The sequence below is a fragment of the Aotus nancymaae genome, unplaced genomic scaffold (assembly GCF_030222135.1).
Source record: "Aotus nancymaae isolate 86718 unplaced genomic scaffold, 86718_ANA_hifiasm-v0.15.2.pri h1tg000009l, whole genome shotgun sequence".
Lineage (NCBI taxonomy): Eukaryota > Metazoa > Chordata > Mammalia > Primates > Aotidae > Aotus > Aotus nancymaae.
The window spans coordinates 5,076,107-5,102,325 of record NW_026988420.1 but is presented as its reverse complement, the minus strand read 5'-3'; the positions used below and the strand labels follow the sequence as shown (position 1 = coordinate 5,102,325).

The window sequence follows — 26,219 nt, the reverse complement described above, 5'->3', positions numbered from 1 at the left end:
TGTAAAATGGTTATTCAAAGTGATTGTATAGCAAAAATTTCCCCTCCTTATAGTATAAATAAGAATTCTAGAGTTCCACATCCTTGTTCAGATCTGGTAGTTTCTCCTATTTTTGGTTTAGCTCTAATAGTGAGTGCATGAAGTTGTATTTACTTGTTATACTATTGATCCCTAATGAAGCATGCCTCCTGGTATTTTGCCATGTGTATCCCCACCCCCACTGACTCAGGTCTTGGCCATGTGATTAGATTTGGCCAGTGGGTGCTTAGCGAGTGTAATGCAGGAGAAGACTTTACAACCACTTATGAACACTGGGAACTCTTAATTTTGGAATGCTCTTTGTTGGAAATCAGCTTCTACACTGAGAGGAGCCCAGTAATCCACGTGGAGAGGTGATAGGGAGGAGAACCAGAACTTCTGGTCATAGTCCCAGCTATGCTTCCAGCCAACCATGAGCACACTTGCTGGCCACATGGGTGAGGTCATTTTGGAAGTTCCAGCTGTCTTAGCAATAGTCAATGTCACCTGAAGCAGAAGAACCATGGCCCAGTCAAGTCACAGAGTCATGAATAATAAAGAATCATTGTTATATTAATTTGTTAACTTTGGGATGACTTGCTATCAAGTAATAAATAACTTAGACAAAAATTTACATCTAATTGGTTTTAATGTTTATATATCTCATGATTTCAAATGTTGATTATCTTATTGATATTTGGCCATGTTCTAGTTACTACTGATGCATAACAGGCCACCCCAGGGTGTTAAGCAACAGTCAGTTTCTTATACCAGTTTTGTGGTCCAAGAAACTAGACAGAGCTCAGCCATGAGAGTGTGTTTCTGCCACCGAGCATTTGGGGCTGAAGGCTGGAATCATCTGGAGACTCCTTCCTCACTTGTATGTCTAGGTCCTGGGCTGAGATCAGTCCAAGTCTGGGCTCACCTGGCAGTTGATTGGAGCACCTACGCTTGGGCTTGCCATGTAGTTTGGCCTCTCACAGCATGAAGACTTGATTCTAGTATGGAGCATACCAACAGGGAGCCTCTTCAAATGAGGAAGATTTCCATGGCCTCTCACAACCTGGCCTCAGAAATCTCATAGCATTATTTCACCACACTCAGTGGGTCAACACAGTTACTGCCACAATATATTTAAGGCCATAGACCCTACTTCTATGGAAAGAACAAATTGGAGACCATATGTTTAACCTCCCACAGACTGTTTTCCATCCTCTAAAGTGTGGTGCTTGTACAAGTCCTTGGGATAAAAAAATTTTGTTTCACATAGACTATTTTTATTTTTCTCGTTGCTGTGTAGCTGTTATATACATATGGTGTGTATGTGTTTGTATATATTATTTTTTACCCATTGTGTGAATTGTGTTTTATCTCAATAGTACATATTAACAAACAAAATTTATAATTTTAATATAATTCAATTTGTATTAGTCTTTTGTTTGTTTGTTTGTTTTTGTTGTTATCTGTTTGTTCTTTGAGATGGAGTCTCACTCTGTTCACCAGGCTAGAGTGCAGGGGTGCCATCTTGGCTCACTGCAACCTCTGCCTCCTGGGCTGAAGTTATTCTCCTGCCTAAGCCTCCCAAATATCTGGGATTACAGGCACCTACCACCATACCTGACTATGCATTAGTCTTTTATATCTGATTTAAGAAAGATTGGTTCAATCCGAGGTCAAAAAATTATTCTCATGTAATCTTATAGAAACTCTATTTCTTTATCTTTCACACTTAAGTCTCCATTGGAATTGACTTTATTGTATGCATTAGGAAGAGGACACATTTTTTTCCCTATGTGGTTATCCAATTGATCTAGCCTCATTTGCTAAAAAGAAAGGATCTTTTTTACTAATTTGGGTAACTACATATATCTGAACCTGTTTCTAGCACTCTATTCTATTCAATTGGCCTATTTTTCCTATCTTTATTCCAACACCAGAACATCTTAATCACTGTAACTTTGTAGCTTTATAATACATTTTGATATCTGGTAGTACAAATCAGCTTGCCGTTACACACACACACACACACACACACACACACACACACACACATAAAACCCTGTTGAGATTTTCATTGAGATTACAGAAAATTTATACAAAAATTGAAAATATTTTACAGATTATAAATAATGAGTATTTAAATCCATGAATATGGTATATACCTCATTTCTGTTATTTCTCCTTTATGACTTTCAGCATAGAAGTTTTGCATATCTTAATTACATTTATCCTGAAGTCTGTAATGTTTGTGTTAATATTGTAAATGATATTCTAAATTCTAACATTTTTTATAAATCTTTTTTCTCTTTTTTGTTAGTATATAGGAACATAATTGTATTACTTAATCAGCAAACTTGCTAACTATAATTATTTTTGACAGCTTTTCCAAAGATTTTTTTGGATTCCCCACATAGCTGCCTATGTCTGCCAATAATGAAAATTTGTTTCTTCTTTTCTAATCTATTTAGAATCCTGCTTTTAATCATTTATACATGCTTCTTGCCTTATTGCACTGACAAAACATAAAGTTAAACACAGCAGTAGCAGCAGATAACTTACTATAATTTCTGATCTCAGGGAAAAAGCTTTTATCATTTCACCTTTCAGTTTCATACTTGTGTTTTTAGTGATGCTTTCTAAAGTAGAGAAAAATTATTTTTTATTTGTATATTTTTATGGGGAGCTTCCTGAGTGAGGTATACTCTACCCAAACTTCAATCTGAGCTCCATAGAAACTGAGACAAAGACCGAATCATAGTAATCATTGTTTACTAGAAGAAATCATACTCAAATGAATGAAAGCACCATAAGAAAAATAACTTCACATGGAGTCTTCAGTGTCATATAACAAGTGCCTAGAACAAGGGCAGGCAAATAGTAAACATTCAATTAACATTTGCTGAATTAATATCAATTATGTGGGTCCTAAGAGGAATTTGCTTTACTTAAATTTCTTTATGTTACAAGTTCTAATCAACTAACAGTGACACCCTTGCAGAAGCTTTATTTTTAAATGAAGACATGTTTTATATTTGGCTGTTTCTTAAATGAGCCTCTCTGAAAGTCATGGGAAGCATGACTGTAAACTGTACTTGTGGGAAAGAAACTTCCATGCAAGACTAAACTGATGTAGTCTGGGTTTGCAGCTTATCAGTTCAGTATAGGTTTAATTTCAACTTTCCAGTAACTTTAAATAATAAATACTGCCCAGAATAGAATAATCAGACAGCATAGTTTCATTTGCTTAAGAACATGTAGACATCATACTTTCTTGTGTAATGATAACTTCTATAAAAAGACTTTGAAGTTTTAATTATTTAAAGGTTGTATACAAAAAGCTAGTTTAGAGGGAGCTTTTTTATAACATGCTGTTCTTTTACTTCCCAGGAAAAGAAAAGAAGCTAAAAAGTAAAATAATGAAGGTGAAAGTGATTATTATCTCCATAGTATCTCCAAAAACAAAATAAAATGAGATACAATGAAAAACAAATTTAAACAATACAGGAAATAATTAAAACCCTGCTAGAATCTTTTAGATTCGCTGGCTTCCAGTGAAAATCATACTAAAAGATGAGTAATTAAACCCAAGTTTTCACTGTAGGAAATACTAATGTCTGAAGAAGCAGAAGAAAAATTATTTTACAGGTCAGGGATAAGTCATAAAAAGGATAATAGGGAAAAAAGATAAAATAGCCAAAAACAGGTAGGGAGGGGATTAAATGACAGTAATTCCACTCTTTCAGAAACTATTTAATTGGTTTTGACACCATGAAAGCTTCCATATTCTCCAGATATCACTAGGAAGACCTCAAAATTATTTAGGGAAAAGTAAGTGGTTTTTCAGATTTTTTTAAGGCTGATTGTAAGAGGGTGTTTACCTCAGATCTCTTTTCTTTTAGGGTACAATGCAAGAAACTGCTATATACCTGTACAACTAAAGAGATTTCTTATCTAGTGTTCAATAAGACGCAAGAGATAAAGTCTTCTTGTCACTTTCAGCTTAGACTTAACTTACAGCAAAACCCTCCAACATAAGAGAAGAGATAATGCAAGTATCCTTTATCATATTATATGTCTTACAAAGGCTAAAGAAACAGGCTTCTCTTATTATTTGTTTCTGGAATGTAAGTTACTCATTCAAAATGCTTGAAAATGTAAACACTTTAAAATAAAGTCCAGATCAAGGGCAGACCTTCAGGAAAGTGAGCAACCACCTTCATAAACCATTGATTCAGGCTGACTTGGGTGCCACTAAGCTAGAATGTTGTCAAGAAAAACTGTTAATGTGATATTTTAAAAGTGAGTCTACTAATTCTTATTTTTCTGAAGAATCCTGAAATATTTCTTTGTGAAGTTGGTTGCAATGTAGCCCATGGAATATATGGACACACAACAAGTGCAGAGATCATCTAATGCCCAAATGACTTTACACATTCACACAGACAAACAGACAGACAGACACACACACGCCCCTTTATTATTATCATTCCTCTCTTACTATCTCCAAGAGACACCAAAAATTTAGAAAAATTCCATATTTTCAAGATAGAAAAGCTTGCTATCTTCTCTCCCTTGGGTCTATAGTATTTCAATACAAGTGCAGAGTTCAAAAATAATGACATAGTGTGTTCCTGATTTAACATGCTGGTTTTTCAGTGCTAAAGACTAGATTCCCTGTCCACATTTTAATATTTAAAAGTACCTTGAATTTACTCTCAAGCAAAGACAGATTTGCTGTAAGGCTAAAGCAATCATTAAGAAAACGTCCTAAAATTACATGACTGGAAATTTAAAGAATAATGTTTATGACTTTATTAATAAAGTTTAATTCTATATTCAAAGTCAGATTTAGAGTTTTTTAAACCAATATTGCATATATTCTTATGGTAATGTTCTTGCTATATCACTTATATTCAAATAATTCTAGTAATATGTGACGATCCTTAAGGAGAGTGCCTGTCGTTTTCCCCAAAGTGTGCAGCACATTGCTGTGGTGAAAGGTCTTTCATTTTTACTAACCTGTTCAATGTTCACTTTCGCCTTTTGCTTTTACTCTAAGACAGATATAGAGGATTCTGTGAGTTTTTTGTTTAAATTCTCATAATAAAACCTTTGGTTTTAACCTTGATTGAATATCACTTCCTAATTAGAGAAAGAAAAAAACTTCTTAATAAGCCATGACCCCCATTTTAAGAGACAGGATCTCACTGTCACACAGGCTGGCATGCAGTTGGAGTGCAGCACTGTGATTATAGCTCACTGCAGCCTCAAACTCCTCAGCGCAAGTGATCTTCTCACCTCAGCTTCCCTTAGCTTGATACTACAAGCATACATCACCACACCTAGCTAAGAACCCTTTCTTAACAACTTCCTGCCTCACTCAGAATAAAAGCCAAAGACTTTATTGTAACCTCTAAGGCTACATGGTCTGGTCTTCCATTTGTTTTCAGATCTTACCTTCAATTTTCTGAGTCTATCACACTGGCCTTCATGTTATTCTTCTGCTTTAAATTTTTATTTTAGGTTTGGAGTATATGTATAGATTTGTTATATAGATAAACTCATATCACTGGGGTTTGTTGTAAAGATTATTTCATCAACCATTTATTACCTAGGCAATATCATTCTGGACATACGAACTGGCATTTCATGACAAATAAACTGAAAGGAATTGCATAAAAAGCAAAAACTGACAAATGGGATCTAATTAAACTTAAGAGATTCTGCACAGTGGAAGAAACTATCAATAGAGTAAACAATCTATAGAACGGGAGAAAATATTTTCAAACTATGCATTCAACAAAAGTCTAATAGCTAGCATCTATAAGTAAGTCAGGTTATGCTTTAAATACTCCAGACAAATTCCTGCCTCTGGGCCTTTGCATTTGCTGTTACTTCTTCTTGGAATGTTCTTTGCCCAGATATTAACATGACCCACTCTTTCACATCTTTAAGGTTTTTACTCAAAAATTTTTTTTCAGTGAGTTCTTCCCTGGCTGTACTATCTGAAATGAACTGACCCAAACAGCTCAGCCCTTTTCTTGTATATTTTTTATCCTTAACATGTGTCATTAACTAACTGAATAAATTTACTTACTCATCTTGCTTATGTATATATATAGATGTATATATATATGTGTATATAGATGTATATATATATAGATGTATAGATATATACAATGTATGTGTGTGGGTACAGATGCATATATGACATTTCTTGCCAATCTGAATTTATAGACAATTATGGATAACGTTAAAGTGTAATATTAATATGTTATTGCATATGAGCAAAAGTATATTTGTAATACAAACATATACAAAATTTCAAATTTTTACCTCCATGAATCTCAAGTTATTGCAAGATTGAATGAGAGCTTATGTTGTGTCTTTGGACCAAAAGTAGTATATATGTAATAATAAAAAGATGATGACCTTCTATTTTCCACTTAAAGAAAAGATAGGTTTCTTTTCAAAGTCACAAGTTAAATTGCCACATTGTATTATTTAAAAAAAAAAATCAGAGTTGAAGCTAAATCATTAACTGCCTGCTTATTTCATGAACTATCTAATGAAAGGAGTCATCATACTAGAATTTAGCATCCTTTTATTATCCATAGGGCAAGTAAAGCCCAATCTTTACAAAAGATTGTGTGACAGCATTGTATAATAAGTAACAAATCATTATGATTTTCTTTGCTATTCATTCAAGGAATGCTAATCATAACTAATGTGCATGTAATGTATAATTTCATAGGAGTGAGGCCATAAATTAGCATTAATTACAAGACTTCCCATTCCTTCATCTATTGAAATGCTTAGAAATTTCCTTTAAGCCCCAGCTCTCAAAAAACCAGTTGGTCATTCTCATATTTGCAAGGTGAATCTGGGGTATGCCGGATCTTTAAATCAGAAAAAGATAAAAGGAAATATAAATTATTTTTCCTAATTTCTGTGCTATCCCTGCATCTTATTAGAGAAATGTTGTATAGCTTTTTTACTCTGGCACAAATCTGTTAACTCTGACAGAGGAAGCAAAATTTTTAACTCTGAAAACACTAAGTTGAGTATGAAGGAATAAGAAAAAGACACTTGGTCTTCATGAAGCAAAATCTCTTGTGCTGAAAGCATCTCTCCAAGAGAAAATATCATTGTAAACCTTTGTTTTAAGAGTTATTTTTCATAGTTAATTATTTTGCTGCCAGATGCATTGCTGTAATGTAGAATGACAAGCAGTATGAGTGTTACTGAAAATTATTATGTTTCCTTACTGAGAAAGAGATGTAAGACCAAGTTCAAATACATAGGTTAACTTTACCTAAAGCAGTTCTATCACTTTATATTTTGGGAACAAGCCATATCACTGTTCGCAGTGATTCAGATGCTTAAGTCAGATTATTTTCTACAATTGACAGTGTAAGAGCTACACTTCAGATGACTTCTCATGTCCGAAGGCATGAGCTGCTGCATCAGTAACAAAGGAGCACTGTCATCGCATATTACGACTGTGATATATCTTACTGACAACATTACAGCCTTTTTTTTTTTAATTGCATTTTAGGTTTTGGGGTACATGTGAAAAACATGCAAGGTTGTTGCATAGGTGCATACGTGGCAGTGTGATTTGCTGCCTTCCTCCCCTTCACCTATATCAGGCATTTCTCTCCATGCTATCTCTCCCCAACTCCCCACCCGCTGCTGTCCTCCCCACTCCCCCGCAGCAGACCCCAGTATATAGTGCTGCCCTCCCTGTGTCCATGTGTTCCCATTGTTCAACACCCGCCTATGAGTGAGAAAATGTGGTGTTTGATTTTGTGTTCTTGTGTCAGTTTGCTGACAATGATGGTTTCCAGGTTCATCCATGTCCCTACAAAGGACGTGAACTCATCGTTTTTGATGGCTGCATAATATTCCATGGTGTATATGTGCCACATTTTCCCTGTCCAGTCTATCATCGATGGGCATTTGGGTTGGTTCCAGGTCTTTGCTATCATAAACTGTGCAGCAATGAACATCCATGTGCATGTATCCTTATAGTAGAACGATTTATAATCCTTTGGATATATACCCAGTAATGCGATTGCTGGGTCAAATGGAATTTCCATTTCTAGGTCCTTGAGGAATCGCCACACTGTATTCCACAATGGTTGAACTAATTTACACTCCCACCAACAGTGTAAAAGTGTTCCTATTTCTCCACATCCTCTCCAGCATCTGTTGTCTCCAGATTTTTTAATGATTGCCGTTCTAACTGGCGTGAGATGGTATCTCAATGTAGTTTTGATTTGCATTTCTCTAATGATCAGTGATGATGAGCATTTTTTCATATGCTTGTTGGCCTCATGTATGTCTTCTTTTGTAAAGTATCTGTTCATATCCTTCGCCCACTTTTGAATGGGCTTGTTTGTTTTTTTCTGGTAAATCTGTTTTAGTTCGTTGTAAATTCTGGATATCAGCCCTTTGTCAGATGAGTAGCCTGCAAAAATTTTTTCACATTCTGTTGGGTGCCGATTCACTCTAATGACTGTTTCTTTTGCTGTGCAGAAGCTGTGGAGTTTGATTAGGTCCCATTTGTCTATTTTGGTTTTTGTTGCCAATGCTTTTGGTGTTTTGGTCATGAAGTCCTTGCCTAAGCCGATGTCCTGAATGGTTTTGCCTAGGTTTTCTTCTAGGGTTTTTATGGTGTTAGGTCTTCTGTTTAAGTCTTTAATCCATCTGGAGTTAATTTTAGTGTAAGGTGCCAGGAAGGGGTCCAGTTTCTGCTTTCTGCATATGGCTAGCCAGTTTTCCCAACACCACTTATTAAACAGGGAATTCTTTCCCCATTGCTTGTTTTTGTAAGGTTTGTCGAAGATCAGATGGTTGTAGATATGTTGTGTTGCTTCCAAGGCCTCTGTTCTGTTCCATTGGTCTATATCTCTGTTTTGGTACCAGTACCATGCTGTTTTGATTACTGTAGCCTTGTAGTATAGTTTGATGTCCGGTAGTGTGATGCCTCCTGCTTTGTTCTTTTTGCTTAGAATTGACTTGGCTATGTGGGCTCTCTTTTGGTTCCATATGAAGTTTAAGGTGGTTTTCTCCAGTTCTGTGAAGAAGGTCATTGTTAGCTTGATGGGGATAGCGTTGAATCTGTAAATTACTTTGGGCAGTATGGCCATTTTCACGATATTGATTCTTCCTAACCATGAACATGGAATGTTTCTCCATCTGTTTGTGTCCTCTCATTTCGTTGAGCAGTGGTTTGTAGTTCTCCTTGAAGAGGTCCTTTACGTTCCTTGTTAGTTGTATTCCTAGGTATTTTATTCTCTTTGTAGCAATTGTGAATGGCAGTTCATTCTTGATTTGGCTCTCTTTAAGTCTGTTATTGGTGTATAGGAATGCTTGCGATTTTTGCACATTGATTTTGTATCCTGAGACTTTGCTGAAGTTGCTTATCAGTTTCAGGAGCTTTTGGGCTGAGATGATGGGGTATTGTAAATATACAATCATGTCATCTGCAAATAGAGACAATTTGACTTCCTCCTTTCCTATTTGAATACCCTTTATTTCTTTTTCTTGCCTGATTGCTCTGGCTAGAACTTCCAGTACTATATTGAATAGGAGTGGTGAGAGAGGGCATCCTTGTCTAGTGCCAGATTTCAAAGGGAATGCTTCCAGTTTTTGCCTATTCAGTATGATATTGGCTGTTGGTTTGTCATAAATAGCTTTTATTATTTTGAGATACGTTCTGTCAATACCTAGTTTATTGAGGGTTTTAAGCATAAAGGGCTGTTGAATTTTGCAAAGGCCTTCTCTGCATCAATTGAGATAATCATGTGGTTTTTGTCTTTGGTTCTGTTTATGTGGTGAATTACATTTATAGACTTGCGTATATTGAACCAGCCTTGCATCCCCGGGATGAATCCTACTTGATCATGGTGGATAAGCTTTTTGATATTCCATTGTAATCGGCTTGCCAGTATTTTATTGAAGATTTTTGCATCTATGTTCATCATGGATATTGGCCTGTAGTTTTTTTTCTTGTTGAGTCTCTGCCGTGTTTTGGTATCAGGATGATGTTGGTCTCATAAAATGATTTGGGAAGGATTCCCTCTTTTTGGATTATTTGGAATAGTTTCAGAAGGAATGGTACCAGTTCCTCTTTGTATGTCTGGTAGAATTCAGCTGTGAACCCATCTGGACCTGGGCTTTTTTTGGGTGGTAGGCTCTTAATTGCTGCCTCGACTTCAGACCTTGTTATTGGTCTATTCAGAGCTTTGACTTCTTCCTGTTTTAGGCTTGGGAGGAGGTAACTGTCCAGGAATTTATCCATTTCTTCCAGGTTTTCTAGTGTATGTGCATAGAGTTGTTTGTAATAATCTCTGATGATGGTTTGGATTTCTGTGGCATCTGTGGTGATATCTCCTTTATCATTTTTTATTGCATCTATTTGGTTATTCTCTCTTTTCTTTTTTATTAATCTGGCTAGTGGTCTATTTTGTTGATCTTTTCAAAAAACCATCTCTTGGATTTATTGATATTTTGAAGGGTTTTTTGTGTCTCTATCTCCTTCAGTTCTGCTCTGATCTTAGTTATTTCTTGTCTTCTGCTAGGTTTTGAGTTTTTTTTTTTTGATCTTGCTCCTCTAGCTCTTTCAGTTTTGATGATAGGGTGTCAATTTTAGATCTCTCCTTCCTTCTCATGTGGGCACCTATTGCTATATATTTTCCTCTAGAGACTGCCTTAAATGTGTCCCAGAGATTCTGGTATGTGGTGTCTTCATTCTCATTGGTTTCGAAGAACATCTTTATTTCTGCCTTCATTTCATTGTTTATCCAGTCAACATTCAAGAGAGAAAGTTGTTCAGTTTCCATGAAGCTGTGCAGTTCTGGGTTGGTTTCTGAATTCTGAGTTCTAACTTGATTGCACTGTGGTCTGAGAGACTGTTATGTTTTCTGTTCTTTTGCATTTGCTGAGGAGTGATTTACTTCCAATTATGTGGTCAATTTTAGAGTAGGTGTGATGTGGTGCTGAGAAGAATGTATATTCTGTGGATTTGGGCTGGAGAGTTCTGTAAATGTCTATTAGGTTTGCTTGTTCCAGGTCTGAGTTCAAGTCCTGGATATCCTTATTAATTTTCTGTCTCATTGATCTGTCTAATATTGACAATGCTGTATTAAAGTCTCCCACTATTATTGTCTGAGAGTCTAAGTCTCTTTGTAAGTCATTAAGAACTTGCCTTATGTATCTGGGTGCTCCTGTATTAGGTGCATATATATTTAGGATCGTTAGCTCTTCTTGCTGCATTGATCCTTTTACCATTATGTAATGTCCTTCTTTGTCTCTTTTGATCTTTGTTGCTTTAAAGTCTATTTTATCAGAGGTGAGAATTGCAACTCCTGCTTTTTTTTGCTCTCCATTTGCTTGGTAAATCTTCCTCCATCCTTTTATTTTGAGCCTTTGTGTATCCTTGCATGTGAGATGGGTTTCCTGGATACAGCACACTGATGGGTTTTGGCTTTTTATCCAATTTGCCAGTCTGTGTCTTTTGATTGGGGCATTTAGTCCATTTACGTTTAGGGTTAATATTGTTATATGTGAATTTGATACTGCCATTTTGATGCTAGCTGGCTGTTTTGCCCATTGGTTGATGCAGATTCTTCATTGTGTTGATGCTCTTTACCATTTGGTATGTTTTTGGAGTGGCTGATACTGGTTGTTCTTTTCTATGTGTAGTGCCTCTTTCAGGAGCTCTTTTAAAGCAGGTATGGTGGTGATGAAATCTCTGAGTACTTGCTTGTTTGCAAAGGATTTATTTTTCCTTCACTTATGAAGCTTAGTTTGGCTGGATATGAAATTCTGGGTTGAAAGTTCTTTTCTTTAAGGATGTTGAATATCAGCCCCCACTCTCTTCTGGCTTGTAGGGTTTCTGCTGAGAGATCTGCTGTGAGTCTGATGGGCTTCCCTTTGTGGATAACCCGACCTTTCTCTCTGGCTGCCCTTAGCATTTTCTCCTTCATTTCAACCCTGGTGAATCTGACGATTATGTGCCTTGGGGTTGCTCTTCTTGAGGAATATCTTTGTGGTGTTCTCTGTATTACCTGGACTTGAATATTGGCCTGCCTTGCTAGGTTGGGGAAGTTTTCCTGGATTATATCCTGAAGAATATTTTCCAGCTTGGATTCATTCTCTTCGTCACATTCGGGTACACCTATCAAACGTTGATTAGGTCTTTTCACATAGTCCCATATTTCTTGTTGACTTTGTTCATTCCTTTTTACCTTGTTTTCTCTAATCTTGCCTTCTCATTTTATTTCATTGAGTTGATCTTCGACCTCTGATATCCTTTCTTCTGCTTGGTCAATTTGACTGTTGAAACTTGTGCATGCTTCACGAAGTTCCCGTGTTGTGTTTTTCAGCTCCATCAATTCACTTATATTCCTCTCTAAGTTGTCCATTCTCATTAGCATTTCGTCAAATCTTTTTTCAAGGTTCTTAGTTTCTTTTCATTGGGTTAGAACATGTTCTTTTAGCTCACGGAAGTTTCTTATTATCCACTTTCTGAAGGCTGATTCTGTCATTTCATCACACTCATCCTCCATCCAGTCTTGTTCCCTTGCTGGTGAGGATTTGTGATCCCTTGTAGGAGGAGAGGTGTTCTGGTTTCGGGTGTTTTCATCCTTTTTGCGCTCGTTTCTTCCCATCTTTGTGGATTTATGTACCTGTCGACTTTGTAGTTGTTGACTTTCTGATTTTGGTAAGTTTAAGTCTGCAGCAGCAGAACTCATAAACCCCCTTTTTTTTTCCCCAGGTGTTCTGTCCCAGGGAGTTAGGGCTTTATGAGTTTCCGCTGTGCTGCTGCGGTTTTCCCTGCCCACAAGGAGGCAGCCTAGTCACTCTCAGCCTGCAGAGGCTTCGCTGAGTTGCTGTGGGCTCTGCCCAGCTGCCGTGTGAACTTCCCTGCAGTCCTGTCTATATGGGTTTAATTAGAACTGCTTCTGCTATGTTGGCCCACCTCTGTAGTGACGGATTCTCTCTGTAATGGCGGGTTGCCTTGGCGATGGCAGGTTGCCTCGGCAACTGCAGGCTGCCTCCCTAATGGTGGACGCCCCTCCCCCACAGAGCTGGACCATCCCAGATTCAGTTGTGCTTGCCATGAAAGTCTCAATCCAGGGCATTTCCAATTGCTGTTTTTTTGGTTTTGTTTTTGTTTTTGTGAGGGTGGGACAAGCCAGGCCTGATCACCTGGCTCCCTGCCTCAGAGCCTTTTGTTTTTTAGTTGAACAGTCAGCTCTCTACCAGGTGACTTGGTCGCCTGTTGAATAGGCGCCAGGATCTGTGTGATTTCCTGTGCGGCGACCCACTGTGCCAGCTGAAACTGAGGCTCTGAGATTCGTGGCGCTTTTTTGCCCGGGAATCTCCTGGCTCCCTGTTTCAGCTCCCCTTGCTGGCTAAGAGGGGACACAGTCTCGTTTACTCTACACTGGGAACCACTGTGCTGGGGCACAGGCAAAACAGCCATGCCAACCAAAACAGCTACGCTGGTGACCTGTGGGGCTCCTCCGCCTGTGAATCTCCTGGTCTGTGGGCAGTAAAAATCCGTCTGGAAATGCAGCGTCCACTCACCCTCTGCACTTTCACTCGGACCTGCAATCCTGAGCTCCTCCTAACCGGCCATCTTGGATCTCTCCAGATATTCTTTAGGTATGAAATACATTAGAACATACACCCTCTATCAAGTAATACATTGACCCTCTTTCTTATGAAATTTAAGCAGTTGTTGACCATATGCAGAAAACATGACCTATAGAGAACCTGGCTTAGAGAGCAAAACCAAGTAACATCTAAGTATTCTTAACCTCCTACTACAGTGTAAACCTAGATTAAGATTCTGTTAACACAGGGGACTTCATGTCTTTCCTTTTTGTGGATAACAACCAAAGCCGTCTGTAGCAAACAAATTATTTTGGAAACCAGTTTTTAAAAAGTCATCCCTAATCTTGATACTGACATCTACTTGAAATTCCAACCCAATTTTTAACTACCCATGAAAATACCCTGAAGGCAAGACAAATTCAGCAGTTAACTCCCAAGTATTACACCCACCCTTTCTTGTTCCCACTGTGTTTCCTATCTCTTTTTCACCTTTAAGGACTTGAATTGTTTCCTATCTCAAATATGTCAAGCATCTTGCTCCCATCTCTAAGAACCCACTTTACTTTTACCAAAACTATTGTGTCCTCTAAATTCCTAAGGCACCTTTTGTCTACAGTAAAAAGGGGATAAAACCATAATAAATATATATATATTATTATTTGTGTCAGTAGCCTGAGAGATAATGATCATATTTTTATATTCCCTCACCTGGTTATTGTGCTTCTACCTATACCGTTCAAAGTGTTTGTTCAAATGAATCTGTTCGTCAACTATATAATGGAAAGGGGCAGTAATTCAGACATATAGGTTTAAGTAGACATGAAATTATCTTAAATGTTCACTTGAGAATTTGAAGACCCTCTTTCTCTGGAAAGTTCTCAAATGGAAACTCTACCCAGCTCTCTGCCCCAGTTAGAATTTAAAATAAGGATGTATTCTTTATGTAAAGTATACTAAAGATAGACTTGGGATTTTCTGTTACCTTTTGCTCTTTCCAAAATGCAATTCATCAATATTTCCTTTTCAGTAGTTTATGAGTAGGTAATGAATGAGGGACCAGATGATATGATCTTGTTATGATCATAAATGATGGTTATGATCTTAAATGACTGTTTTTGGGTTTTCTTGTATTTAAGATTATTTTAGTAAATAATATCAACACCTGCTTTACAACTGTTCTCAGAAAAAAAAATAAGACAGTAGAGAGCAGTACTTCTTAGCAAGCCTTTTGCACTTAAGCTTGTTGTATTCTATCCTGAGGTACAGTCTCTAAAGAATTAAATACTCATCTAATGAATTTTTTGAGGTTACAGAGAAATTACCATAAACAATGGGTTGTGTCTCTGTAGCTTGCTCTTCTTTTCTCAGTGATTCTGAAGCATCTAATTTATCCACCTGGAGAAAAACACATCATGTTAATTAGCACCCTAAAAGTATTATTAACTTAGGTTTATGGCAGAAAGTGGAAAAGTGTTAGCTAGTTAAATTCTGTCAAAATAAAACAAACTAAAAAGAACATTCTCAGTCCCCCTCAAATTCAATGGCAATGTTCATACTTCAGTCAAGGTGATTTTCAGCACTGTCATTATAAACCCTCAGTCAGGAGGGATTTATAAATGCCATAAAAACTCATGCCAGACTAAATCTGGGCATGCTAGGATGCAGCCTGAAGGAGGGAGAAAATGAGAAGGAACCACTTGTCAAATGAAGTTTAAAACTGATCAGAGATAATAATGAACTCATAGTCTGGCAATACTTCCCTCCCCAAAGGAAATGGTATTCAAAAAAGTGGAATGAGCCTAGTGACTGGACAAGTACTTGTGCAGAATAAGCTTTTTTTTTTTTTCTTTTGCCAATTGTGTACAGCTTCTGTTGATACTGGTTATAGCTGCAGACTGAAATTTAAGATTCAAGTGGCTCCATATTCAATCTTTTTGTATAAAGAAAGGCTGCAGTTTTAACACTATGTGGGCTCTATTATCTAAGAACTAACCAGGAAAGCCTGATTTTGTCCCCAAAATGTTTGCTTTTAATTAAGCCAAACAAGTAAATGGCCATTATATGCTAGCTGCTCTAAATCAAAGTGGATAGTATCAGACAGAAGTAATTCTGTGGAGCAGTCCAAATGTATTAGTGAAAGAAAGGAGTCAGAATGCCTAGATCCTTCCACTAACCATTGTGTGACCTTGGTAAACCATTGCACTGGGCCTCAAATTTCCTTCTCTATATAATGAGAAGGTTGAACAAAATGGTCTGCAAAGTTTCTTCTAGGGCTAACATGATTTGATTCTGTAATTCCGTAATGAATTAGAAGTGATATTACAACCCTGGGATTAAGGAAATGTCCTTCAATATTCAAAATCCATTGTCTTTTACACTATATTTGTCTTTGAATATTTAAAAGCTGGTCTCTCAACCAAACCCTTTTATTTGGTCTATCATTATAACTAAGTAAAACTAAATTTCAAATCTCATTGTTATCTATTACTGGTGGTTTTCAAGGTCATAAATGTGCTGGATGAGAAGAGGGGAACGCTTTATGAATGTTCCCTGCATGTTCTTCAAAAAGGCAAATAGTGAAAAATCACTAAAAAAAAAAAAAGTTGAGGACTTCAGTGGAAAAGTTTGTAAAAACCAGGTCTTAAAAAGATTAAGTCAGCACCTCATTTCTATTCAAAACTTTTAAAAAAGTATCTTTCAGTCTTCATATAGGCCATTATGGTTAGGGCACTGTTTTATATTTAATTGTTTCATATTAAATACCATAAATATGAGTCTAATACATCATAATTTGTTAAGGAACTAAAAGTTTGAGAAAAGTAAGCCTAAGTAGGGTGTAGGCTCCTTCAGATGAAATGTGGTTTTTCTAGCCTAGGAAGATGGATTAGTTTACCTTTGTACACTATTATCCTATTTTGTAGTCTAAATGATCTGCTACAAATTATCCTAATATCAAATTGAAGACTATTATGTAGTGTAAGTACCATACAACATAAATACCCATTTTTTGGCATCCAAACTTTCAACAAAAATTACTAGTTATAAAACTTAAAGCACAGCTCTGTGCCATCCAGGGTCAGATGGGGTTTTGCTAACTAACCAGTATTCAAGAATGAGCTACAGAAGTTGTATAGAAAAATACATAGATGCCTGTACATTAGTAACTTCAAAGAAAAAGAAGAAAAATAAAACAACCAAAAAGCCACCACTGCCTAAAACATTTCCAGACTTTCAAGGAAAAGAATCTGAAGTGAACATGTGTTTAAAAGTCAAGGTCTGAATCAGATATTGAACACAGAAGTTCTATTAGAGAAATGCATGGAAGACTTAGAAGAGCTATTAGTATCACAGTGCCCCAACATAGACATATGAAGTTTGGGCATAGGGGGAAAATTCTGAAGGAATAGCATCAAGCTAAGCAAAAAATTTTGATTCTTCTATATAATGGGACAGCCTCTGGCACAGGGACATTCAATTTTTGTTTCCACTGATCCAATTTAGATTGCTCAAAAAAAAAGCAGAGATTGCTTTTAAGAACACAAGCTTTTGTTAAGAGCTGTAACAAGAGAGAGATCCGAGATGGCTGATCACTAGCAGCTCGGGCTCGTAGCTCCCAGTGAAAGCACAGAGAACGAGAGGACGCCACACTTTCAGACGAATATTTGTTGCTCATGGACCAAGAGATTCCCAGCGGAGGAGCCCCATGGGTTGCCAGAGCGACTCTTGTGGCCAGTGCAGCGGTTTTGCTGGTGCCTTAGCTCAGCAGTTCTTGGTGCAAAGTCCAGAGATTTCCAGGCAGAAAAGCACCATCAATCTTAACACCGCTGTTTTGGCTGGCGCAGTGGATTGCTCAAATTTCAGCGCTGGGAATCAACAAGTTGGACATCCACTCAGAGACCTAGTTAGAAAGTCAGTAATTACAAAGATGACAGAGGGATAAATATATAATGAAGGGAAGAAACCAGCCTAAAAAGGCAGAGAATACTCAGAATGCCTCTCCCTCTACAGGGGATCGCAATTCCTCATCAGTAACGGAACAAGGCTTAATGCAGAACGAGCGTGTTCCAATAACAGAAGCAGGTTTCAAAAGGTAGGTGATAAGAAACTTCTGTGAATTAAAAGAACTTGTTCTAACCCAATGCAAAGAAACTAAGAACCTTGAAAAAAGGTTTGACAAAATATTAACGAGAATGGACAATTTAGAGAGGAATATAAATGAATTGATGGAGCTGAAAAACAACACGAGAACTTCGCGAAGCATGCACAAGTTTAAACAGTCAAATTGATCAAGCAGAAGGAAGGATATGAGAAGTCGAGGACCAGCTCAGTGAAATGAAACGAGAAGACAAGATTAGAGAAAAAAGGATGAAAAGGAATGAGCAAAGTCTCCAGGAAATATGGGACTATGTGAAAAGACCTAATCTACGTTTGATAGGTGTACCTGAATGTGACGAAGAGAATGAATACAAGTTGGAAAATACTCTTCAGGATACCATTCAGGAAAACTTTCCCAACCTGGCAAGGCAGGGTAATATTCAACTCCAGGTCATACAGAGAACACCACAAAGATATTCTTCAAGAAGACCAACCCCAAGGCACATAATTGCCAGATTTATTAGGGTTGAAATGAAGGAGAAAATACTAAGGGCAGCCAGAGAGAAAGGTCAAGTTACCTATAAAGGGAAACCTATCAGACTTACAGCAGATCTCTCAGCAGAAACCCTACAAGCCAGAAAAGAGTGGGGACCAATATTTAACATCCTTAAAGAAAAGAACTTTCAACCCAGAATTTCCTATCCAGCCAAACTAAGCTTTATGAGCGAAGGAAAAATTAAATCTTTTGCGAACAAACAAGTACTCAGAGACTTCACCACCACCAGGCCTGCTTTACAAGAGCTTCTGAAAGAAGCACTATACATATAAAGGAACAACCAATATCAGCCTTTCCAAAAATATATCAAAAAGCAAAGAGCATTAACACAATGAAAAATGTACACCAACTAATGGGCAAAACAGTCAGCTAGCATCAAATGCCAGTATTAAATTTATATATATTCTAATTGGATAAAAAGCCAAAACCCATCGGTATGCTGCATCCAGACCCATCTCACATGCAACAATACACAAAGACTCAAAACAAAGAGAAGGAGGAAGATTTACCAACCAAACAGAGAGTAAAAATAAACAAATAAACAAAAAGCAGGAGATATAATTCTCGCCTCTGATAAAGTAGACTTTAAGGCAACAAAGATCAAAAGAGGCAAAGAAGAACATTACATAATGGCAAAAGGATCAATGTAACAAGAAGAGCTAACGATTTTATAGATCAACGAGACAGAAAATTAACAAGGACATCCAGGATTTGAACTCAGACCTGGAACAAGTAAACTTAATAAACATTTATAGAACTCTCCACTTCAAATACACAAAACATACATTACCACCTCACACCTATTCCAAAAGTGACTACATAAGTGGAAGTAAATCACTCCTCAGTAATCGCATAGCATTTCATAGCTTTAAATTAAATATTGGTTGGCTGTTTGTTTGTTATCTTCTTCCCTTATTCCTTCCTGTCTACATCATTAAGTATAATTATTGGTATAAAAGAGGTTTTCAATACCCATTACTAAACTGCATTCTAGCCTGGGCAAGAAAGCAATACTCCCATTCTCTCTCTCTCTTTCTCTTCCTTTTTCTTCCTCTTCTTCATTCTTTTTTTTCTTTCTTTCTTTCTTCCAAACAAAAAAAGAGCTGTAACAAAAGTTTCTGATCCTTGGATTTAAAAAGAAAAATTACAGGTAAGCATGTCAATGAATTAAGTTCCATGTGCACTACTGAAAATTCACTAAAATGTAAAAGGCTTTTCCACAAAGACTGAAATATGCTGCAGAGGAAAAGTAACATGCAGTCGTTAATTTGGTGTATGTGTGCAAGAAAAAAAGGCAAAATTACTGAAGCAAGAAGTGAGATCTGAAGACACTTGCTATACAGGCTCTCAAGAAACACACACAGCCCCCAGCAATGGTATAAGAATTTCAAAAATAGTATGATTTAATTGCAATGACTGTTGTACATGCTTCATTTAAAGCAATGCCTAACACTACAGTTCAGTTACCTATTTTTCACACACACACTTTCTAACTGCCTCGCTTACTAGCTGCTGAAGGGTCTCACACACAGTTCATTTTACTCAGGTTTGCCCTAAGTTCCAGTGGTGACTCCGGTTTGGTTCAACAGAATCCCAAGGCATTGTCCCCCACCCAAATTCTTTTAAATTTGTTTAAACTCTCCTTTACCTTCCCACCCTTGTCTAACCATAATTTGGTAACAGATGTAAGTTTGTTTCATTTATATTGGGATGGAGACAAGCCAATGAAGGAAGCAGCAACCAGAAGGCGCCTGAATTTGACCTCCTTGTACAAGCCAACCGATAAACAGGAGAGCAAATTTTAGGTAGTTCAGAAGTATGCCTTAATACAGGAAGTAGAAGTTAATACTTTGTTAGAAATAATTCACGTTGCTTAGCAACAATTATAGCAAGCTTGACTCTCATGATTAAAAAGGTTTCGATTCTCCTTAAAAATAGACTAGTACCATAAGAGCTGGAGAAACGTGTGAGGAAAGTCTCTTCAGAAGCAGCTAGTATCTCTTTTGTCTACTTTCAGCAAAAAATTAGTAAGAATCAAGAGATCAGAAACTGGATCACATTCCTTCAATACCAAAAAAAAAAAAAAAAACAACAACAAAAAAATCCCAAAAAGCCTTTGAGGGCCTATAAATACATATATAAATTCAACAACTGTCAGGCAAGCTCACAAAGTCAAACCAGAGGCTGTTTAAACTTACTTTAAGTATTATGATAGTCCTATTATGGTCCAGATACCCTGACAGGGGAGAGAAATTTCCTGTTACTTTCGAATTAACATGGAAACTCACCATACTCAGTTTTTAATAATATACTTAAGAGAGACTGTGAACCAACTACTGATTAGCCTCCTGTCCTTCCTAAAGCCTATTAGCTGATTAGTAGCAAACATCTACTAATGTCCTACAGCTCTATTAAAGTTATGTTTCAAGGGACTTGCAGAGGCTTTAGTGAAAATTTATTGGGGGAAAAAAGCAGCAGCAGCAGCGTAGAAAAGGAAGGAAATAAATCACGCAAATTCCTTAGACTTAGTCCTCCTGACTTAAAGATGGAAAAGAATCAACTTTCACATTTCCCTTTGTTGCATCAACATGCAAAGGAATTCAGAAGGTGCAGCTTAGAAAAAACATCAAATTCCATATTGAGCATAAAAAGGTAGAATCAGCAACAAAGTTTTAGGGAAGAAACATCTAACCACTAAAAAGGTATGAGAGAAGTGAAAATAAAGTGCATATTGGAAGCAAAATTTAGAATTGTCTGTAACTTCAAAGCTTACTGCAGAAAAATTTATGCTAACAGTATGAAAGAAAGCAGCTTAATCGCTGGTAAAATTTACAGCACTTAGGTGAACAGCAGCTCAGAGACAGGTCTCACAAGTTGGCATTATGTTTAAGAAGCTATTCTCATCTATGGCTAAGATAAGGCAACATGTTTTTTCTTTTACACAGGATACAGAAAATGTTAATTCTTTAAAAACTTTAAACAGACACAGTGGTATCTAATTAGATGGTATCCTGAGGAAAAATTCAGTATAGTAGGGGTTGTTGGTAGTGCCTTTTTCCCCTCTTAGGCAGGCTGAAGGGATCAGATGTGAGACTCTGATTTTAAGCATGCTTTTTGCTTGATGAAAAGGATCCTCTAAAACCATTTTAAGAAAGCTAGTTACGGCTGAAGATAGGGTGAGTAAAAAATATTCTAACATCAAAAAGGGACACTAAGATGAACAGCAAATTTTATAAGGCCATTACATCCCCAGCTATTTAATGTGTTCACCTTCTATGATATTTTTAAATCAAGCGTTAAACTATTAAAAAAAAATTGTGAAGATTAACAGGGCGTAAGAATATACATCCAGCTTCCCACGGGGAAACAGGTATAGACACCATTAAAGTCAGGAACCAACCAAATAAATGGGAATCTATAATACTAGTTATGAATATTTGAGTTACAAGAACTGATTTTGAAAAAGATGCTATTTTGAAATAAAATGTGTCAAATAGTTCTTTTAAAAAAACCCAAAATGCAAATTATTTTCATCCTCATAAGTACACTAAGAGTAAACAGCTACATTTGAGGTCCCCTTCCAATCAGTGTCTTCTGTCAGCTATTAAAAAAAAATTCAAAAAACAGGAATATTTTATAATCTACTAAATGACTTATTTCTACTAGAGGAAAAAAAATTTTTTTAATCAACGTGCATGTAGAATTTTACATATCTTCAAGAAAACTAGTTCTAAATATACTTAGAAGACTGATTACCTCTGTCAAGTAGTCCTTCATGACCTGGATAAAATAGGGCATGGCAAAATCCATGATATTGTTCCTCCATGCAGTTTCTAGGACGACATCTGGCCTTAAAAGATCATAGCAGGTAAACAGGCAAGCTCCAAAGCACGCTCTTTTTTTCTCCTGTGAAAACCACTGCAGGAGTTCTTCAGCCAACTCAGTATCTTTAGATTCAGAAGCATACTGCATTGCATCCTATTCAAAGAAAATAGTGAAAGTCAAAAACATTAGACCCAACATACTCAATTAGTAAACCAAGAAAAACAGTAGAAACTTTGCAATGTAAGTCTGGTTTTGCAAGGGGGAAAAAGCCTCCTAGTTAAATCATTCAAATTAAAATTTTGAAAGAACAGATAAGCTAAAGGCTTTTTTTCCCCCAAACAAGTTTGGCCTTAACATAAGACAGCCCTTAAAAGCTCTCATATTCACAAAACCAATACTTTTATTTATAGAACATAATCTCTTGTAACACCATTTTCGGCCTGGTTTAACAGCCCCCGCCCCACAACTGTATCAACCTTACACAGTTCTATACTGTTTCCAGCGATTGTTGCCTTTGAAGAGGTAAGCAGCAATTCTCCTCAACTCAATGAGTTCATGTTTTTCCAAACACTGAGCAAGCGAGATACTGTCAAAGTTGTCATAAGCATCTATTGATGTTCGCAGAGCCTTAAAAATAAAAAAGCCATCCAAATGCCAGATCAGGATTTTGTTCAACATTATATTCTGTTCTCAATCAATGAGCCCCTTAGATGGTAACATGTAATATGACACTTAGATTCAAGCATCAAAAGGTAAGTTAATTCTAATTTTATAACAATAAAGTCCTCAAAGGTAAAGATTTCCTAAAGATACTATTTTCTCCAAGATTTTCAGTATCAAGGACTAACAATGGCTATGAAATTGACAATATTTCTAATTTGGAGGGCAAGATTTTTTTTTTTTTTTTTTTTTTTTTGAGACAGAGTCTCACTCTCAGGCTGGAGTGCAGTGGAGTGAGCTCAGCTTACTGCAATCTCTGACTCCCAGGTTCAAGCAATTCTCCTGCCTCAGCCTCCCAAGTAGCTGGGACTACAGGCACGCACCACCTTGCCTGGCTGATTTTCTGTATTTTTAATAAAGACAAGGTTTGACTGTGGTAGTCAGGCTGGTCTTGAAGTCCTGACCTCATGATCCACCTGCCTCAGCCTCCCAAAGTGTTGGGATTACAGGTGTGAGCCACCATGCCTGACCTGGAGGGCAAGAATTTATGCTCTAGAGAAACTTCTGATAAAACTCAGCATGGCAGCAGTACAGATCTGCATGCACTGAGCCTCAAAGAAAATTGAGAGAAAAAAGAGTAAGCAGCTTAACCTTAACTCTACTTGACTTTTGCTTATATGAAATCCTTCAAAAGAGAAAGTTCATACACTAATAAAACATTAAGCAAGAAAAGAAGTGAATAAATACAGTTATTACCAAATAAGTTTTATGAACTAGTTAAGTGATCAATTTTGACTCTACCTATCATCTAGATGTTAGAGATAATCATACCATTTTTCAAAAGCAGTATCTTATGCAAGACCTGAACAAAATTCTGAAAACTTGGTACTTAATATGAAGAAGTAAGATTTATCAATCCTGAAACCTTACTAAATTTAGATCCTAGGGTATGCAAGCACCTACTGTTTACAATCCTAAATGACAATGGCTTTTTTAAAAATGGGAAAATATAACTTTATGAGTCTTGAGAATATGTGCAAGAATCAAAAGGTTTTACCTGATAATCTTCTTCTGTAATAAAGAGGTTGTTGAGTGATTCATTCACAGATTTGTTGTTATGGTTCTGAACTGAACACAAGTACGGTTTCACCAGTGGTAGCTGTTCAACCTTTAAAATAAAGAGTTTGTTACAAATGTAGCACGTTATTGAAGTCCCAGGGACAAAAGTTATCCAAATGTGTCCTAAATCCTTGCTATGAAGCTTTGGTTTAAAATTATTACTTTACCTTGCTGAAGTAATTGACTGCATGAGTGTGATCCAACCGTGGAGACAGCACCATCAGCAAATCATTTAACAACAGAGGCTTGAATTCTAAGTAGAACTGTATTGCTCTGTAGTATAGTTCCACATTGGCAACCTACAATGGAAAAATTCATACATAAGTCAGTTACTTCCTACTGAGCTTTCTCCTTCTGAATCCTTTATCTTCTGAAGAAAGTACACGCCTTGGTAATGATATCTTTGAATTGCCCTTCTTTCCAGGCATCAGTTGGATGATTCATCATGGTAATTATGGCATTATCATATTCTTCATACTTGTCATACAAAAACACCAGTTCTGCCCAAAGATGAGCTTGTTCTGCAGCTCTTAGCACCTGCATAATAAGAAAGACTTAATTGCCTTAGATATGAGTCTAGCTAACAGCCTCAAAAAGGATAAGATATTTTGAAGTATTAGTTTTAACTACACAGTTGCTTTACTGTGTTATAATGACTGGTTACCTTGGGAATATTCACTCTAGACCAGAACAGCTCCAGGTGCTCCCTCATTTTCTGAGGCTTAAATTTAGAGTATAGAATAGCTAGTTCAGTAAACATTCCCATGTGAGCTCTCTCAAGTCCCAATGCTGCTTCCAACATGGTAATCAGCTCTTCAAAATATCCACGATCTTGAACAAGAGAAATGTGCAGTTAAAGATAAAAATATCTGTGGTAAAAGATCTGGGTCAAATAGAAGTCTCTTGTTAATTACCTGATAGTAGTTGATAAGTTCTTCTAATTCATCTGCACGTACAGCAATATGAAATCCACACATCTGAGCAAGATGGAATTCTTTCCCATCTACACAGGCAAAGCAGACCTAGAATAAACATTTCCTTTCTGTGAACTCAAATGTAAACATGGCTACTTATTTAAACTAATGTTTAAAGAGCATTTATTTAATTCTTCCCTCAAACTTGGGTTTAGATTACCTCTTTCCATGTTTGAGTGCTGTTAGCTTTTCTAGCTCCATCAACAGATGCCTGATACTCACCCAGGTGAACCAGGGTAGATGCCAAACATCCAAAATTGGAAACATTATTGTACAACAGCTTAGCAGCACCATACATTTTTTCATCATAACAACAATCACCGACCTGGAAAAAAAAAAAAGGAAATCCACGTTCAATAAGACATTAGTGTGAGCTTAATCCTCTTTGCAAATTCACACCTTCTCACTGAGAAATAATCTGTTTTCCTATAGATTTTTCCTTGGAATTCTTCAGTTATGATATTTTGACCCTACCAAGCTAATCAAGTAGGTCAAATATTTTTTCTTAAATCTGAAAAGGAAACCCACTTGATGGATATGAGCATTATTTGGTCCATTGATAAATTCTTCTAACTCTGCAAGGTAGTTTGTTTTAGCCAGCGCGAATATCAATTCTGTCTCCATGCAGGACTCTTGAGCCTTCTTACGGGCCATCTGCAAGTATTTCACCAGTTCTTCCCAGTTTCCTAAGTATAGAAAAAGAAAAAATATATCCAAACACTAACATCCTAGTTTATCTTTTCACACAGCTAAATGAAAATTGCTATTAATTTCCTTTTCAAGGAAACATTATGGAGAATGACAAATGTAAACTGCAATATTTCACCTCTGTATTATCACAGACCAAATGAATAAATGAATTCTCTTTTTCCTTAAGGTTATAAGATTAGAGCACTATCAGGATTTTATGAGACTTCAAAAACAGGAAATTCATCTTCCCTACTTATAAGTTTTGTGAACTTACAAATTCACAAAGCACAGCCTCTTTTTATCTGGACTGAGATGGAAGACTAAAAGTTTTCACAAGAAACCATGCAGTATCCAACTCTTCTACAATTCAGAATGGGTATCTTAACACTTAGCTTAATCATTTTATGAGGTGTCATTACATAAGGTAAGAAGTCATACCACTAGTATTTGCAGCCTGAACAACTTCCATGTAGGAGGAAGGATCATCTGCTTTGATATAAGAATCAATGGCTTTTTTCACCATTCCTTTCTGCAACTGGGCTTTTGCAAGCTGACTCCAGACCACAGGTTCATTGCAATATTCAGCAAACTCATATGCCCGATCCAAGTTTCCAGTATGTTCAATTAAGACCTAAGTACTCAAGTTTGAA

General features: G+C 36.7%; 1 protein-coding gene across 1 annotated transcript in view; it reads right to left on the bottom strand.

The window, feature by feature from the left end:
- LOC105710091 (clathrin heavy chain 1-like) overlaps window positions 1-26,219 on the bottom strand; it is a 51,860-nt gene that overhangs the window by 6,556 nt on the left and 19,085 nt on the right. The window contains 12 exon segments of the mRNA XM_064373446.1: window positions 14,973-15,045; window positions 22,058-22,279; window positions 22,591-22,624; window positions 22,626-22,753; window positions 23,844-23,954; window positions 24,073-24,204; window positions 24,293-24,442; window positions 24,570-24,741; window positions 24,824-24,927; window positions 25,040-25,204; window positions 25,408-25,565; window positions 26,008-26,200. Of these exon segments, the coding sequence (XP_064229516.1) occupies window positions 14,973-15,045; window positions 22,058-22,279; window positions 22,591-22,624; window positions 22,626-22,753; window positions 23,844-23,954; window positions 24,073-24,204; window positions 24,293-24,442; window positions 24,570-24,741; window positions 24,824-24,927; window positions 25,040-25,204; window positions 25,408-25,565; window positions 26,008-26,200 (1,642 nt within the window).